At 39.0% G+C, this 16242-nt stretch overlaps 1 protein-coding gene across 1 annotated transcript in view; it reads left to right on the top strand.

Annotated features, from left to right (window-relative positions):
* THSD7B (thrombospondin type 1 domain containing 7B) overlaps positions 1-16242 on the top strand; it is a 972933-nt gene that overhangs the window by 366810 nt on the left and 589881 nt on the right. Inside the window, exon 5 of the mRNA XM_061135120.1 lies at positions 8499-8665. Coding sequence (XP_060991103.1) covers positions 8499-8665 — 167 coding nt within the window. The remainder of the gene's footprint in view (positions 1-8498; positions 8666-16242) is intronic.

Raw genomic sequence — 16242 nt, 5'->3', positions numbered from 1 at the left:
CTCTAGCATGTGTTAATTTACCTCTGTTTTGGGTGAACTAGAGATTCTTCCCAAAAGGTCGGTCTGTGCAGACTCTGAGAGGTCTATGTGGGTCTTCTACCCACTTTGATGTGCTTATAAAACAACCTGCTGTGGCCAGGCTGTTTCTTCCTATTTTCTCTTTAAGGTATTGAACCTGATTTTATGTTTTCTATATAAAATTATTTTTCCCTTGATAAAACTCTGGGGATCAATTGATGACTTTTTTTAGATGAGTGTTAAAGCCAAGTAATGGTGCCAAGAGAAGGGATGGTAGATAAAAGTTGGCTTAGTATTTGGCTTCTTTTGCCCATTGGAATGAAGTAAGTGTTAGAAGAGGGATGTTGTGTCTTGAAGAGGTTTGTTCAACACCTGCTTAGCCTTTGCTGTGCTGACTGGTGGAGGACTCAGGAAATTTCAGTCTGTCTTAGTTCATTCATTTTAAAAATCTTGTATAATACTCTCATTAAAAACTAGTGTTTCTTCAAACCTTATAACTATGTTCTTTAAGAGTGTTTAATAGTTGGTAATGTTCCCATAACTCATCCCAAACATATGGATTTTTTTGTTAGTTTATTTTTCTGCCTCCTCTACTTCAGAGTGGGTAACATCTATAAAAGTGCCTGGCTTAGAGTAAATGCTCAACAGACAATGGATAGATCATCAAATGTAGTGCTGTTCCAGAATAATTTTATTCACAGGGTGCTTTATTCCATGCTGATACTTATTATGACGTGTGTGAAGAATTCAAGTCAGTTTCTATAACAGGCATCTAAAATTGGCTTCATAAAGAATACTCAATATGGACACCTACCCAGGGAATGAATGAACACACAGAACTTGATGTAAAGTGGTCCCCAGTGGCTGCCTTGCTTTTGCTGTGTGTCTGGATTTCCAGAAAAAAAACTTCTGTCATCATTGGTTGTAAGAGAAGGTTCAAGAAGGGTGAGAAATGAGATCACAATTAGTTAATGTTAGTCAATCATATCTGACTCTTTTCAACCTCTTAGACTGTAGCCTGTCAGGTTGCTCTGTCCATGGGATTTCCCACGCAAAAATACTGGAGTAGGTTGCCATTCCCTTTTCCAGAGGATCCTCCTGGCCCAGGGATTGAACCTGGGTCTCCCATATTGCAGGTGGATTTTTCATTTGTAAAAGTTTGACTTCTGGAAAAGAATGGCACACACATTGCCTACCACATCTACTGATCTTTTCCCATTGTTTGTCTACCATAGTCCTTAACACTTTGCACATAATAGAAGCTCAATAAATGGTGGTTAAATGAATTAATGAGTTCTTTAAGGAAGCTTTTAAAAATCATTTTAATTAAGCAGCTTTTCTACAGCACTTGAGGAGTAAAGGAGTCATGACCTGGAACCCTCAGGAGAATCTTTTTGGGAAAGAAATAGCAGTTTCAAAGAATCTGTAAATTGTTTCAGCAGAAGGAGACTGATGCCTTTTTATTGAGTCCATCTTTTATTGGTGCATATTTTTTCATGAGTCCCTGTTGTGCCACTTTCAGTTCTCCTGGTTGGAAAATTTGTTCCCCTGTTAGTGTAAGAAAGTTAACATATTGCTAAGTGCTGTGTGTAATGATAGAAATCTATTAATAATGCATACATGGAGTTTGGCTGGCAAAGTCATCTGCCTAAGAGCAAAGAGCTTTGCACTTGAGAGTAGCTTACCATAATCAATAGTCCCACTCTATTCAATAAAAAATTACTAGAGCGTAAAACACACAAAGCTCGATCAGTTCTCTTTATTTTGGTCGTCTGTTCAGCAAAAAAATGACAACTTAATTCTTTTCTAGATGCATTTACAATTTTAAAAGGACAACAGACATTATCATAAATTAGTCATGCTGCAGTACACTGATTTTTAATATACGCACATTTAATTTGAATACATTGCGCTAGGGTTTCAATTCTGAGTGTTTGCAAAGCTATATGTGCTTAGTCAAAACATGACCATTCACTAATGCAATGATTCTTTCAATCTGTCATTGTTAGATCACTGAAGATTCTATTCCATGTTGCTTTGCTTTAGATCTGAGCCTTTAGAAGGAGAAAAGAAACCCACACTTTGTAAGCAATTCTAAGCCTTCTGAAAGTGACAAAGCATGCATTCTAAAGGGCAAGGGTTGCTATAAAACTCTGATTGTCCCGCCATACTACTGCTATTAAAATCAGTTTATGTCACCTTAGTAGGATAAAAGTCTCTTTAAAATAGTCACTAAATGTACATACTTTTCTAATTTGACTTGGTTAATTTAGAATGCCTCTATTCCTTGCTTCAGAGCAATGCATTCATTCCTTACCCCTTCTAGCCTTCCCCCATAAATTTGGAGAATAGTTTGAGTACAGGATTCCTAGGATTAGACAACAGTACTCTCAGGAAGATAAGCTGGCTATCCAGGGGATGAGATTTCCAGGCCTTGAGGAGCTTTTCCTAATCCAGAAATTGTCTCCTGTATTTCTTTGTGGAAATATGTATTCTATTAGACATTTCTTTCTTTGGTTTAATCTTGATTTCTTCTTGTAAATTGCATATACCTTTTCAGAATGATGAAATATTTAATAATAACTCTTAGTATGTGAAGCTTCTCAAGTGGCACAGTTGGTAAAGAATTCGCCTGTCAGTCCAGGAGACACAAGAGACCTGAGTTCGATCCCTGGGTTGGGAAGATCCCCTGGAGTAGGAAATGGCAACCCACTCCAGTATTCTTGCCTGGAAAATTCCATGAGTAGAGGAGCCAGGCAGGCCTACAGTCCGTGGGGTGGCAAAGAGTCAGCCGTGACTGAACAAGCACACATGTGTAACTTAATGTATATCCTGTGAATATATTTATTGACCATTTCCTAAGAGTAGACTTAAATTATGGGAGGCATATGAAGAAATTGGCCTGTGAGTTCCAGGTGTGGGAGACAGCTTCAGAAAGCAGAGTATAGAAGTGAAATTCAGGTTTTATTCATTTACCTGATATCTGAGTTCTTGTCCCCCTTCCTGGGCTGTTTCAGGTAAGAATTCAGTGCCAAGAAATTGTGCTACTAGTACTTGGGGCAAAGTAATTTGGAATCATTCCTTTTTATTTATTTATTTTATATGGCTACACCTGGTCTCACTTGTGGCATGCAGAATCTTTGGTCGTGGCATACAAACTCTTAGTTGAGGCATGAGGAAGCTAGTTCCCTGAACAGGGGTTGAACCTGGGACCCCTGCATTGGGAGTGCAAATGTAGCCCCTGGACCACCAGGCAAGTTCCTGGAATTATTCCCCACTCCTCTCTTTCTCTCCCACTTGTGCTTGGTTGCTTAGTCATGTCTGACTCTTTGTGGTCCCATGGACTGTAGCCTGCCAGACTCCTCTGTCCTTGGGACTTTTCAGGCAAGAATATTGGAGTGGGTTGCCATTTCCTTCTCCAGGGGATCTTTCTGACCCAGGAACCGAACCTGCATCTCCTGTGTCTCCTGCTTTGAAGGCAGATTCTTTACCCACTGAGCCATTGGGGAAGTCCTCTCCCACCCACATCTAATCATCAGAAGGCTGTCTCCACCTTCACAGAATGTCCAGAGTCTGATCACTTCTCATATTCACTGTGAGTGTCCCAACTGAAGCCTTAGTAGCATGTTTCCTAGAGTAACAAATGCCTCCACATGTGTCTCCCTTCTGCCACTCCCCTGTGGTATGTCCTTCAGTCAGTGGCCAGGATGACTCTTTCACCCTCCTCAGAACTTGACTCCTAGCACATTTGGAATAACACTCATAGTCCTCCCTCCATAGCCTGGCCCCTGCCTGCCTCTCCCTCTTTCTCCCTCCTACCTTGACCTGCTTGTTCCAACCACACTGGCTTCTGAGCTTTCCTACAAAGTGCAAAGCACTCTCCTTCCCTGGGACCTTTGAACATACTCTCCTCAAGAATGCTCCTTATCTACCTCTTCTTGTTCCCACTGCTTTTTTTTATTCAGCATTCTGAAAGCTTTCCTGGTCACAGCATTGAACTAGCTCTCCTCATCCATCTCTCTCTGATGGACATGTTATCTGATGCCATCTTCTGTTTTGGTTCATTTCTGTCTGTCTACCCCACTAGAAGGTCACCTTTTCAAGATCAGGGGCTTCGTCTTGATCATTTTTGTGCATTTCTATTGTCTGAATCCAGACTTGACATATAATTAGAGTTCAAAAATTACTTCTTAAAAGAAAAAAGGAATAAATGCATGGTTGAGTAAGTGATTTGCTTACTATTGGGCAGGCATATTTCTGTTCCTAGGGAGTCCTGCTTTTAATTCCTTTCTGCCATCCATCTCACATACGTACCTTAGCATTAACTAAAATATTCTTACACAAGTTGTATCCCTTGGGTATTCAGTATATAAGCGGCTGGCAGTGTGACATCTCACTAATGGTGAGGTCATTGGAATAATTTTCACATAAAAGGTTGATGGCAGGATTCCCTAACACTCACAGTAACCAGGCAGCAAAATGGTTTTCAGGGCCTTGAAAAGGCATTAGTCTTCAAAAAATTGTCATTTCAACATTTTGTGGAAACTTGAATTTTTACAATTAGATACATTTATTTGGTTTATATTTTATTTTTCTTTTTAACTTGTTCTTATCTCCTGAAAACACTAAAATTTGAGCCTATGTGACCACAGTGTTCAAATTCTAATGGCATGCTGCAGTCCATGGGGTCACAAAGAGTTGGACATGACTGAGCCACTGAACTAAACTGAACTGAACGGATGATATTCTCAGCAAGTCTCTTTGCTTGCTGGGAAGACTACATGAAGTTATACACCTAGATTTGTTAATGCAGTGCCTGTAACAGACTTAGCATGCAGAAAACTTTGATTGTTATTATTGCTTGGGGTATATGTCATGATATCCTAGAAGCCTTAATAAATGAATGCCTTGTCTCTCCTGTTCAGTCAGACCATGTGACAAGACAAATGGATCCATTCATAAGAAGCTACATTCATGAGGGGCTATGAGGATTGACTAATTGGTTTCATGTCATGGCCGTTTACTTTACTTGAGGCATTTGTACAGTTGGTTTCAAAGTGTTCTTTATCAACAAGAGGCAGAATCTTGGCCTTTGAGACACCTCCTATTTCTCTCTTAAGCAAAAGGACAAAGTAAGACTTGAAACACAGCAGAGTTGGGCGAGAGAGGGTGGAAAGGCCTGGGCTTTGATGTGGACTTGGCCATTAAAGAGAATGTCCCTGGCAGTCAGGAAGCCAAGTTGTCCAGAGGCGGGAGGGCTATTCCTGTCACAGCCTCTGAGGGAGATAGCAGGCAACATTTAGCTGAGAAGACTCCTTTGATTTCCTATTCTGTCAGATCCTAGAGATACTTTCCCAGGTTGGATGAGTTCAGAATGTTCAGTTTTCCTGGCTTCTAGGTGATTTGTGACTGAAAATACTGCATTTGAAAAAATAAAAATAAAAAAGCAAAGACTATGAAAAGACCGGCATGTTAAAAAGGAATATAGAAGTCCTTCACTAGTGTGCTTTTTCCTTTGCCTCTTGCTAGGTTGGTATTTTCTCTGAGGTAGTAAGCAATAGCAATCATGATAAATGTCTTCTATTTTTTTTTTAAAGAGAATTTGTTATTTGGCAGTGAATGGAATTTGGGTGTTTTTGGTTAAAGAGCTACCAAGTGGGTTTTTGTTACTTTATAGAAAACCATAGTCATTAAACTTTTCTTTTCATTTATCTCTAAAATGACTTCCAAAATTCCTCCATTGCTAATTCTTATAGGGTCATGATAAATTTATTGAAAAAGCAGTTTATGCAGCATGGCCCATTCCTTTCAAACAAGTGAACAAATTACTGTGACTTGCTATGATTCTGAATGCTCTAAGTTTCTTTTATGCTCTTTACTGAATTTTGATTCTTGGAGGTAAGACTGTGGCATTCCTGGATCCCTAATATTAACTTCTGATTAAATCAATTAAGTTCTCATAAGTACAATGTTGGGTGTGTGTGTGTGTGTGTGTTTTCTATGTCAGCAGGAGACAAAAAAAAAAAAAAAAAAACAGGTGTAGAAGGACATAAAAAAGGGAATTAATATTTATTGAACATTTGTTATATGTTTTGATCCACATTCAGTGTTATTACCCTTATTTTACAGATAGGAAAATAGAACTGAGCCAAAGTCACATGACTAGTAAGTGGAAAGGCTCAGATTCAAACCATGTCTGTTTGATTCCCAAGCATGCTTGTTGTCCACACCTTTTTGCACCTTTTCCCCACCTTATTTGCTCACTGTATGATAGGAGCCTTAGGGCAGGACTGCATCTAACCTCCTTAATAGCTAGAGAGCTATTTTAGGGAATCAGTAGGGGGAGAGGATTTGAAATGAGAAAGTGGTAACTGTCCAGCGAACCCACCCCTGCCACACTGTGCCTTGCCTTAGAGTCCAGAGACAAGAGAACTGACCTTGCCCCGAGACTCAGAAACACAGGGGACAAGCCTTCTGCCTGAGTGACTGTGGAGCCTAGGTGACCCCTCTGTCTAGTGAGGAGAAAGAGCTTTGGATCATCACCTCTGGAGAAGGACCATCTCTGGAAAGACTTAGACTTTTCTCAATCATTCATGCCCAGGAATTAGAAACATATTATTGTCTATATTCACCTAGTAAAAGCAGGACTTAGCTCTACACTTCAGACCCTTGTCCAGCTCTCTGAGTGACTTTCACTTGGAAAACCCTGTGAAAATGAAGTCGTGAGGCAAAGGGAGCAGAATCCTGTTACAACAAACCCCACAGGATTATCCAAATTCTTTTACTACAATGGGCTTTTCACAAGACATGATCCTCAGCTTTCATGTTTTTTAGAATGACAACCCTCATTATCAAGGGCTTTGCTCACTGTGAGGTATTTTAGAGATTTGCTTCCTGATTTTGATGTCTGTTACTTGATTTCGGTTTTACTTTAGTTTCTAAAAGGCCAGGGCCTTGGTGAGGTATGTTTATTTTTCAGTGCAATTTTTTCCTTTGAACAGTCCCCAAACTGAGAAATTTTTCCTAAAATATGAAATGGGACAGCAGATATGAGAATGTTCTTAGGTTTCATTTGTTGCTCCAGTAACTAATGAATCTGCTGATATTCATGTGAATTCTGTAGGGTTATATTAACTCCATGGGCTTGAGGAATGCTCTCATAAACCACAAAAGGAGATTCTGTCTGAAATCGTTCTCTAGGTGTGAATGTAGCATTATTATCGTTGTTTTATTTTCTATAAGTTGTGTAGAAACTTCATTATGTCTTGCCCCTTATTTGTGTCTATCACTGTGTATCTCAATCAGTTGTAAACCAAGAAGATATATTCTATGTCAGTATAACAATGGCATGTCTGTATATGTGTGAAAAAAAGAAAAACAACTCACCAATTAAATATAGTGGTACATGGAAGCTGAACACCAAAGAATTGATGCTTTCGAACTGTGGGGTTGGAGAAGACTCTTGAGAGTCCCTTGGACAGCAAGGATATCAAACCAGTCAAACCTAAAGGAAATCAGTCCTGAATATTTATTGGAAGGACTGATGCTGAAGCTGAAACTCCAATACTTTGGCCATCTGATTCAAAGAACTGATTCACTGGAAAAGACCTGATGCTGGGAAAGATTGAAGGCAGGAAGAGAAGGGGATGACAGAGGATGAAATGATTGGATGGCATCACTGACTCAATGGACATGAGTTTGAGCAAGCTCCAGGAGTTGGTGATGAACAGGGAAGCCTTGTGTGCTGCAGCCCATGGGGTCACAAAGAATTGGACATGATTGAGTGACTGAACTGAACTGACAGTGAACTCATTTTTAATATGTATACCTTTATTCCAATGGGGTCAAACTGATAGAAATACCTGTATCAATAAGGTTGAAAAGTTGGAGGTAGTCTCTGTTCATTTACAATAATATACTCACATATTCATACACTGTCCTACCAATTAAAAAAGAAAACCCAACTTTCACACAAAGTCATCTAAAAGTTTATGGAATTAAACCCCATGATGAGTTCACCTCCTGGGAATTAAGCACATTTGGTTTCCACCTCCTTCCTCTAGTTTTTTTGGCCATGCCACGTGGCATGTGGGATCTTAGTTCCCCAGCTATGGATCAAACCCACACCTGTTGCATTAGAAGCATAGAGTCTTAACCACTGGACTACCAGGATCCTTTCTCTGATTCTTTACTCTCTTAGAGCTTTAAGGCTGAGACATCTCTACTATTTATCCATATTTTCCTTCATTCAATCTTCTGGTCCTGTGCTATTAGCATGATAGACTGCTTACTTTTTCTCAAGGAAATAAAAGAGGTTTAGTATTCAAAGCTGGTAAATGTCTTTATGCATAGACAAAGATTTGATACTAGAAAGAGAGATGATTACATACATTTGATGTCAATAACTTAAGTTTCCTGTGGAATTCTGTTTTCCTTACTACTTCTTCTTCTTCTTCTTTTAAACAAATCACACCAAATAGGTATTCCTGGAAGACCTCTGAATGGAAAGAATGCCAAGTCTCTCTCCTCGAGCAGCAGTCCCTCCACTGGCATGAGACGGGACCCATTTGTGGAGGTGGGATCCAGACCCGAGAGGTGTTCTGTGCCCAGAGCACACCAGCGTCCACAGCACAGAGGGCCAAGGAAGGTAGGCAGCCAGTCCTGGGGCCAGATTCTGCTGCTGATTGCCATGGAAATGCATTCCAATACCATCTCCTCATATTCTCCTCGGGATAATGGACCTTCAGCATTCACAAATTTAAAATTTTATTGCCTATTTGCCAACTATTCTTAAGTTCTGCCACTTGCAATAGTTAGGAATAGTTAAAAAATACTAGTGATAATAATTTCCTCAATTGCAAAGGATCATGGTGAAAATTAAATGAGAAAATAGACCTAAGATCAGGAACAGAAATGGATGCAACATGATAAGGGGCTAATATGCTGGAGTCAGCCAGTTGGCAAAGAAGTAGTAACATTCTTTTTCTTTTTTTTTAAGAGAGGTTTTTTTGTGAATGTGAGAACTTCTACGGACATATCGTTTTCAGATATCAAGGATCCATTCTCTTATTGCCAAGTTTAAATAATAAGAAAATAATAAGGAAGAAAGTAGGGGAGGAAAAACAACTTTCTCCATGGTAGGCTCTCATTAGGTGTATGCAGTCCTTTTGTTTCAGAGTTTGGCATGGTGATAACGTATAAGAAGTGAAAAACTGGCCCAGATTTACTTACGTCAATGGATTGAAAAGCCAAGCGTGTGCAGTAATGCTTCCAGTCTAGAAAAAATGTATGGTCTGTACCAGACACATTGGAGGGGCACTCAGCAATGCCCTCTGTAGAAGTGGTCAAGATGGAAATGCTTCCTTGAGAATGTGCATGTACATTTCTCTACTGTAGAACTTGGTTGGGGAGAGAGATGTGAGCTTTCTTATTGTGGAGTTATATCCATTTTATCCTGTGAAGTTTTTCATACCAGGTACCTTTTTTCTGACATGGCCTCCTATCATTTCAGAGGCCATGACCATAACCTTCTATGATTCACTGCATGACTAATAGAAGGGTCATCTTTACAGACTCCTTAGCATTTGCTTCAACAATTGAAGTTACAGTGCTGCATTTGTAGGGCAAGAATTATTTAATAGGTGAATTTTCTTCCTTCTCTAATGTCACTTTTGGAAAGTGAAAATTTACACACTTTCTCTCCCAGGATGGATGTGACTGTGCTTACTTTTCTAAATTTGGAGAAATAGAATTTAGATTTAAAAATTCAAATTTCCTTTCAGACCTTCTATTTCACTTTCTGTTTCTTATCCTTTACTGTTGTCTACAATAACAGGGTCTTCAGGGGTCAAAACATATATAAGAATTTTTTAGAACTGATATATTATGATCTATTTTCAGCTTCAACATTGAATCTTCTATTGACATCTTCTTAAAGTTTCTTTAGTAAAAATAACTTTCTTATCTTATGGATCAACTATTTCTAAAGTTTTTTTTCAACCTTAGTCTTTTCAGCTTTCTTAATGGAAACATGCTGGGCAGGAAGTTTGTAATGAGGAAGAAATTGGAAGGATGGTGTTTTAGGGTTGGGAATCATATGCTACATGTTGGGAAATGTTAAGTAGGGGAAGGATGTTAAGTGCACATTTAGCAGCCTGTTAAGCCCCAGTACAATAGGCTTCAAGCACCTGAAAAAGAGGAAAAAATCTTAGGACAAGGTACTTCTAAATTAATACTTTGGACATGGAAACAGAAAGCGCTTAGAAAGCCTAAGCTTGGTAACCCAGGTCTTGGGGGCTGGTTGGTGGAGGTGCTTAGATGTGGGGACAAGATGCATACCCATGGATGTATGTGATGAAACCATATATTCATGTAGAAATTTGAATTTCTACATGAATAGTCAAACTGTTGCTACATTGGAAAATACAGGACGGCCACATTGGATTAAAGGCATGGTATAGCTTACTACTTATATTTATAGTCATTAACAAAGGCCTGATTTTGCTGTTGTGTGGAAGTGAGCCAGAAATATTATTTATTAGTTTTGTTTCTTATAAATGCTTTCATTTTCTATTGTTATCATTTATGGATTGTTGTTTAGTCACTAAGTTGTGTCTGACTCTTTTGTGACCCTGAGGACTTAGCCCACTAGACCCCTCTATCCATGGGATATTTCAGGCAAGAATACTGAAGTGGGTTGCCATTTCCTCCAAGGGATCTTCCTGACCCAGGTATCCAACCTGTGTCTCCTGCTTGGCAGGCGTATTCTTTACCACAGAGCCACATGGGGAGCCTGTCATTTATGGATATACCTTGACAAATCTGGAAATGTGAAAATTTCTTCTTGGCTCAAGTGAAATATAAGAAAACAATTGAATTACAACTATAAGAGACCAAAGAGTGTGTTTGCCTAATTAAAGAGCCAGAATTTAAATATTTCTAACCTTTCTGATAATGCAGTAACAAAGGCCAAACTTGGTAACTTTTTTTTTTTTTTTTTTTGGCATTTCCATTTTTGTGAAGATCAGCTTTTTTGTTTTGTTTTGTTTTTCCCATTATTGTGTCAGATTTTGTTTTGAAGGGAGAGGGACATTTAATGGCATTGATTTTGGTAAACTTTTCTCGGTCACAATTGACTTTCCCACCAGGTTAGGTTTACCTTTGGATCCAGAATATTCTGCCTAATTTTTGGAGTGGAATTTCTTGATTCTCCTTCCTTGAAAATCCCACCATCCACTGTTAACTAGCTGCTCTGCACTCCAAGAACCTGATCTTAGAGGAACCTGCAATCTTCAAAAAATAAATAAATAAATAAGGTTTATTTCCAGGATCTCTCATGAGATAAGATGCAATAGAATTTCTAAATACCAGAAGAAAAAAAAAAAATTGAAAAGGCTACTAATTCTCTCCCAAGGTTCTCCGAGTCTCATTCCGGATGGTAAGGCTGAATTAGGACTTCAGTGCGGTTCTGTTGCCAACTTATTCTTGTTGATACCCAATTCTCCATTAGACCTCAGTTCATCGTATGTGTAGCAGTAGTACAATGTGGCGTATTTACCTGGTTCCGCTATTCATTGACCATGTGGTATTTTAATTGCAGCCAAATTAATGCTGTAATATTGAATATGAGAAGTGTTGCTAGTAATAATAACAAGCCAAGCCAATAGTAATAGTAATAGCCAAGTCAATGTGTGAATCAAACTATAGCAGAATATTTATGATTTTGTTTACCAGTTGCTATTGTAGTAGAGAAACTTGTTGGAGAAGGAAATGGCAACCCACTCCAGTGTTCTTGCCTGGAGAATCCCATGGACGGGGGAGCCTGGTGGGCTGCTGTCTGTGGGGTCGCTCAGAGTCGGACACGACTGAAGCGACTTAGCAGCAGCAGCAGCAGCAGAGAAAACTGTATTTCTCTTTTATAATTCGGAAGCACCTGCAAGAGTGATGCTTACCTATAAATCTAAACGCTTCGATTTGTTGATACCATTTTCTTCTTGCCCCTTTCTAAGGTGAAATTAAAACCACTCAGCCTATATTCAAGAGTCATTTCTCAGATGGTAAAATGTTGAAACAAGGGACATACCATAATTAACTAATAGAGACAGGGAAAAATGTATTTCATTCAATACAATGTGGCCTAGAGATTGGCATATCAACAAATGCAGGTTGAAATAGCATAGAGATATAATGTTTTTATATGGTGAATAAAACAAAACAGAAACCTAAAAGCTAAAAAAGAAAGACTGGAAAAAGATACTGGTGTGGTGGCAGTTAAGCAGAATATTACCTAGATATTTTCCCATGTTTTAGATTTATTATTTGCCATTAAATGGACTCAACTACTTCAGAATGGACACAGTTTAGCTTTGAATTAACTATATTTAGTTGACCACTCCACACCAGTTAAGAGTAAATAGTTCTTGAGAGTGAGTCCTATGTCTTTATGAAGCTAGGCCTAGAGTTGGCATGAAGGCAGTACATGATATGTCCTAGTATTAAATATGCTGGTTTGTTGAGTAAAAAAATCGATGACAGTCACCCATGCATTTTTGTGCTAGACACAGGAATTATAAAGATGCCTCACTAACTTATAGTCTTTTAATTGTGACAACAGTTGTACTAACAATTATGCTATAGTGTCTTAGGTAGTGTATTTCAGTAATCTTATATAATATGTTGTTGTTCAGTTGCTCAGTCGTGTCCAACTCTTTGCAACCCTCATGGACTGCAGCACGCTAGGCTGTAATATATATGTGTGTGTATATATATATATGTATGTTATGTATATGACATTGTTGTTTAGTCACCAATTCATGTCCAACTCTTCTGCTACCCTATGGATTATAGTCTGCCAGGCTCCTCAGTCTGTGGGATTTCCCAGTCAAGAATACTGGAATGGGTTGCCATTTCCTTCACCAGGGGATAGTCCCAACTCAGGAATTGAACCTGGGCCTCCTGCACTACAGGCAGATTATTGCTGAGCAACTGGGTAAGCCCCTTATATATGGCATAGTTAGAACCATTTAATAATGTCTGACATTAATCATCACAATGCAGATGATGCTTAAAGAGAGTTTGTAGAATCAACAGGAAAAAGTACTCTAAGTTGAGACAGGGAGAACAGATGAAAATATGTAGAAATGTTTATATTCAAGAGTGGCCTGTGAACTGTTATAACAGGAGCATAGGAAGTTAGATAACACTTAAAAACTAGGCTCTGAGAAGAACATTACATAATGATTAAGGTATCATTCCAAGACAAAGATGCAACAATGTATATGCATGCAACATAGGAACACCTGAATATATAAAGCAAATAACAACAGACATAAAGGGAGTAATTGACAGAAACATAATAGTAGTTGGGGACTTTAAGATCCCACTTACATCAATGGACAGATCAGACAGAAAATCAGTAAGGAAACACAGACTTTAAATAACACATTAGACCAACGGACTTAATAGATATTAATAGATCTATAGAGCATCCAGTCCCAAAACAGCAAAAAACAAACAAACAAAAACATTCCTTTTAAGTATACATGGAGCACTTAAGCAGGATAGATCACATGCTAGGGAATAAAATGTCTCATTCAATTTAAGAACATTAGAGTAATATCATGCATCTTTTCTGGCCACAAAGATATGACTCTATAAATCAACTATAGGAAAAAAAATTCAGAAAATATAAAGACATGGAGGTTAAATAATATGCTACTGAACAACCACTGAAAAAATAAGAAATAAAAAATACTTGGAAACAAATGAAAATAAACAAACTAAAAAGTACAATGATCTGACACCTATGGGACACAGCAAAAGCAGTTCTAAGAGAGAAATTTGTGGGACTTGCGAGTCTATGTCAGCTATTTGTAAGGCCTCCTCTGACAACCACGTTGCCTTCTTGCATTTCTTTTTCTTGGGGATGGTTTTGGTCATCACCTCCTGTACAATGTTATGAAGCTCTGTCCATAGTTCTTCAGGCACTCTGTCTACCAGATCGAGTCCCTTGAATCTGTTCGTCACCTCTACTGTATAATAATAAATTATTTGATTTAGGTCATACCTGAATGGCCTAATGGCTTTCACTACTTTTTTCAACTTAAGTCTGAACTTTGCAACAAGATGCTGACAATCTGAGCCACGGATCTTGTTTCTGCTGACTGTATAGAGCTTCTCCATCTTTGGCTGCCAAGAATATAATCAATGTGACTTCGGTGCTGGCCATCTGGTGATGTCCATGTGTAGAGTCATCTCTTGTGTTGTTGGAAGAGAGTGTTTGCTATGACCAGTTCATTCTCTTGGCACAATTGTTAGCCTTTGTCTTGCTTCATTTTGTCCTCCAAGGCCAAACTTGTCTGTTACTCCAGGTATCGCTCGACTTCCTACTTTTGCATTTCAGTCCCTTGTGATGAAAAGGGACATCCTTTTTTGGTGTTAATTCTTGGAAGTCTTGTAGGTCTTCATAGAACTATTCAACTTCAGCTTCTTCAGCATTATTGGTTGGGACATAGATTTGGATTACTGTGATATTGAATAGTTTGCCATGGAAACAAACCGAGATCATTCTGTTATTTTTGAGACTGCAACCAATTACTGCATTTCAGACTCTTTTATTGACTATGCAGTCTACTCCATTCTTTCTAAGGGATTCTTGCCCACCATAGTAGATATAATGGTCATCTGAATTAAATGCCCCCATTCCTGTCTATTTTAGTTCACTGATTCCTCAAATGTCAATGTTTACTCTTGCTGTCTCATTTGACCACATCCAATTTACCTTAAATTATGGACCTAGCATTCCAGATTCCTTGCAGTATTATTCTTTATAGCTTCAGACTTTACTTTCACTACCAGATGAAACCACAACTGGGAGTGTCCGCTTTGGTCAGCCTCTTCATTCTTTTTGTTGCTCTTTCTCTGCTCTACCCCAGTAGTATATTGACCATCTACTGACTTGTGGGGGGGGGGCGGGGTCATCTTTCAGTGTCATATTTTTACCTTTTCATACTGTTCATCGGCTTCTTTTTTTTATTTATTTATTTTTATTAGTTGGAGGCTAATTACTTTACAATATTGTAGTGGTTTTTTTCATACATTGACATGAATCAGCCATGGATTTACATGTATTTCCCATCCCGATCCCCCCTGCCACCTCCCTCTCTACCAGATCCCTCTGGGTCTTCCCAGTGCACCAGGCCCGAGCACTTGTCTCATGCAGCCAACCTGGGCTGGTGATCTGTTTCACCATAGATACTATACATGTTTCGATGCTGTTCTCTCGAAACATCCCGCCCTCGCCTTCTCCCACAGAGTCCAAAAATCTGTTCTGTACATCTGTGTCTCTTTTTCTGTTTTGCATATAGGGTTATCATTACCATCTTTCTAAATTCCATATATATGTGTTAGTATACTGTAATGGTCTTTATCTTTCTGGCTTACTTCACTCTGTATAATGGGCTCCAGTTTCATCCATCTCATTAGAACTGTTTCAAATGAATTCTTTTTAATGGCTGATTGATATTCCATGGTGTATATGTACCACAGCTTCCTTATCCATTCGTCTGCTGATGGGCATCTAGGTTGCTTCCATGTCCTGGCTATTATAAACAGTGCTGTGATGTTCATTGGATTCTTAAGGCAAGAATGCTGAAGTGCTTTGCCATTCCCTTCTCCAGTGGACTATGATATGTCAGGCCCTAACTAGCAGAGACACGGCCTTCAGCCACTTAATGTAGCTGGATGACATGCCTGGTGCCCTGGTTGTCCCATGCTGGTCCTTGTTAAACATGTAAATCTTCATTTTCCATCGAGTATCAGTCAGTGTGTGACCAAGGGTAGAGGCAAAAGCCCTGCTGGAGTGGATGGGAAGGGGGCCTGGGGAAGGCTGAAACTAATGTTGGAGGATGCCCAGGAGCAGAGGGTATCCTGGCCTCACCACTGCCGCTGTTGCCTACTGAATGCAGAGTTCCAGACAATAGCAAGGATAGATTAAGAAAGCCTCCTTAAGTGAACAATGCAAAGAAATAGAGAAAAACAGTAGAATGGGAAAGATTAGAGATCTCTTTAATAAAATTGGAGATACCAAGGGAACATTTCATGCAAAGATAGGCACAGTAAAGAACAAAAACAGCAAGTACATAACAGAAGAGATTAAGAAAAGTTGGCAAGAATAAACCGAAGAACTGTACAAAAAAGCTCTTAATAACCCAGATAACCATGATG

This window comes from Dama dama, chromosome 33 (genome assembly GCF_033118175.1).
Source record: "Dama dama isolate Ldn47 chromosome 33, ASM3311817v1, whole genome shotgun sequence".
NCBI classification, from domain to species: domain Eukaryota; kingdom Metazoa; phylum Chordata; class Mammalia; order Artiodactyla; family Cervidae; genus Dama; species Dama dama.
Note: the sequence above shows the minus strand (reverse complement) of the source record. Positions and strands in the feature narration are given on the sequence as shown.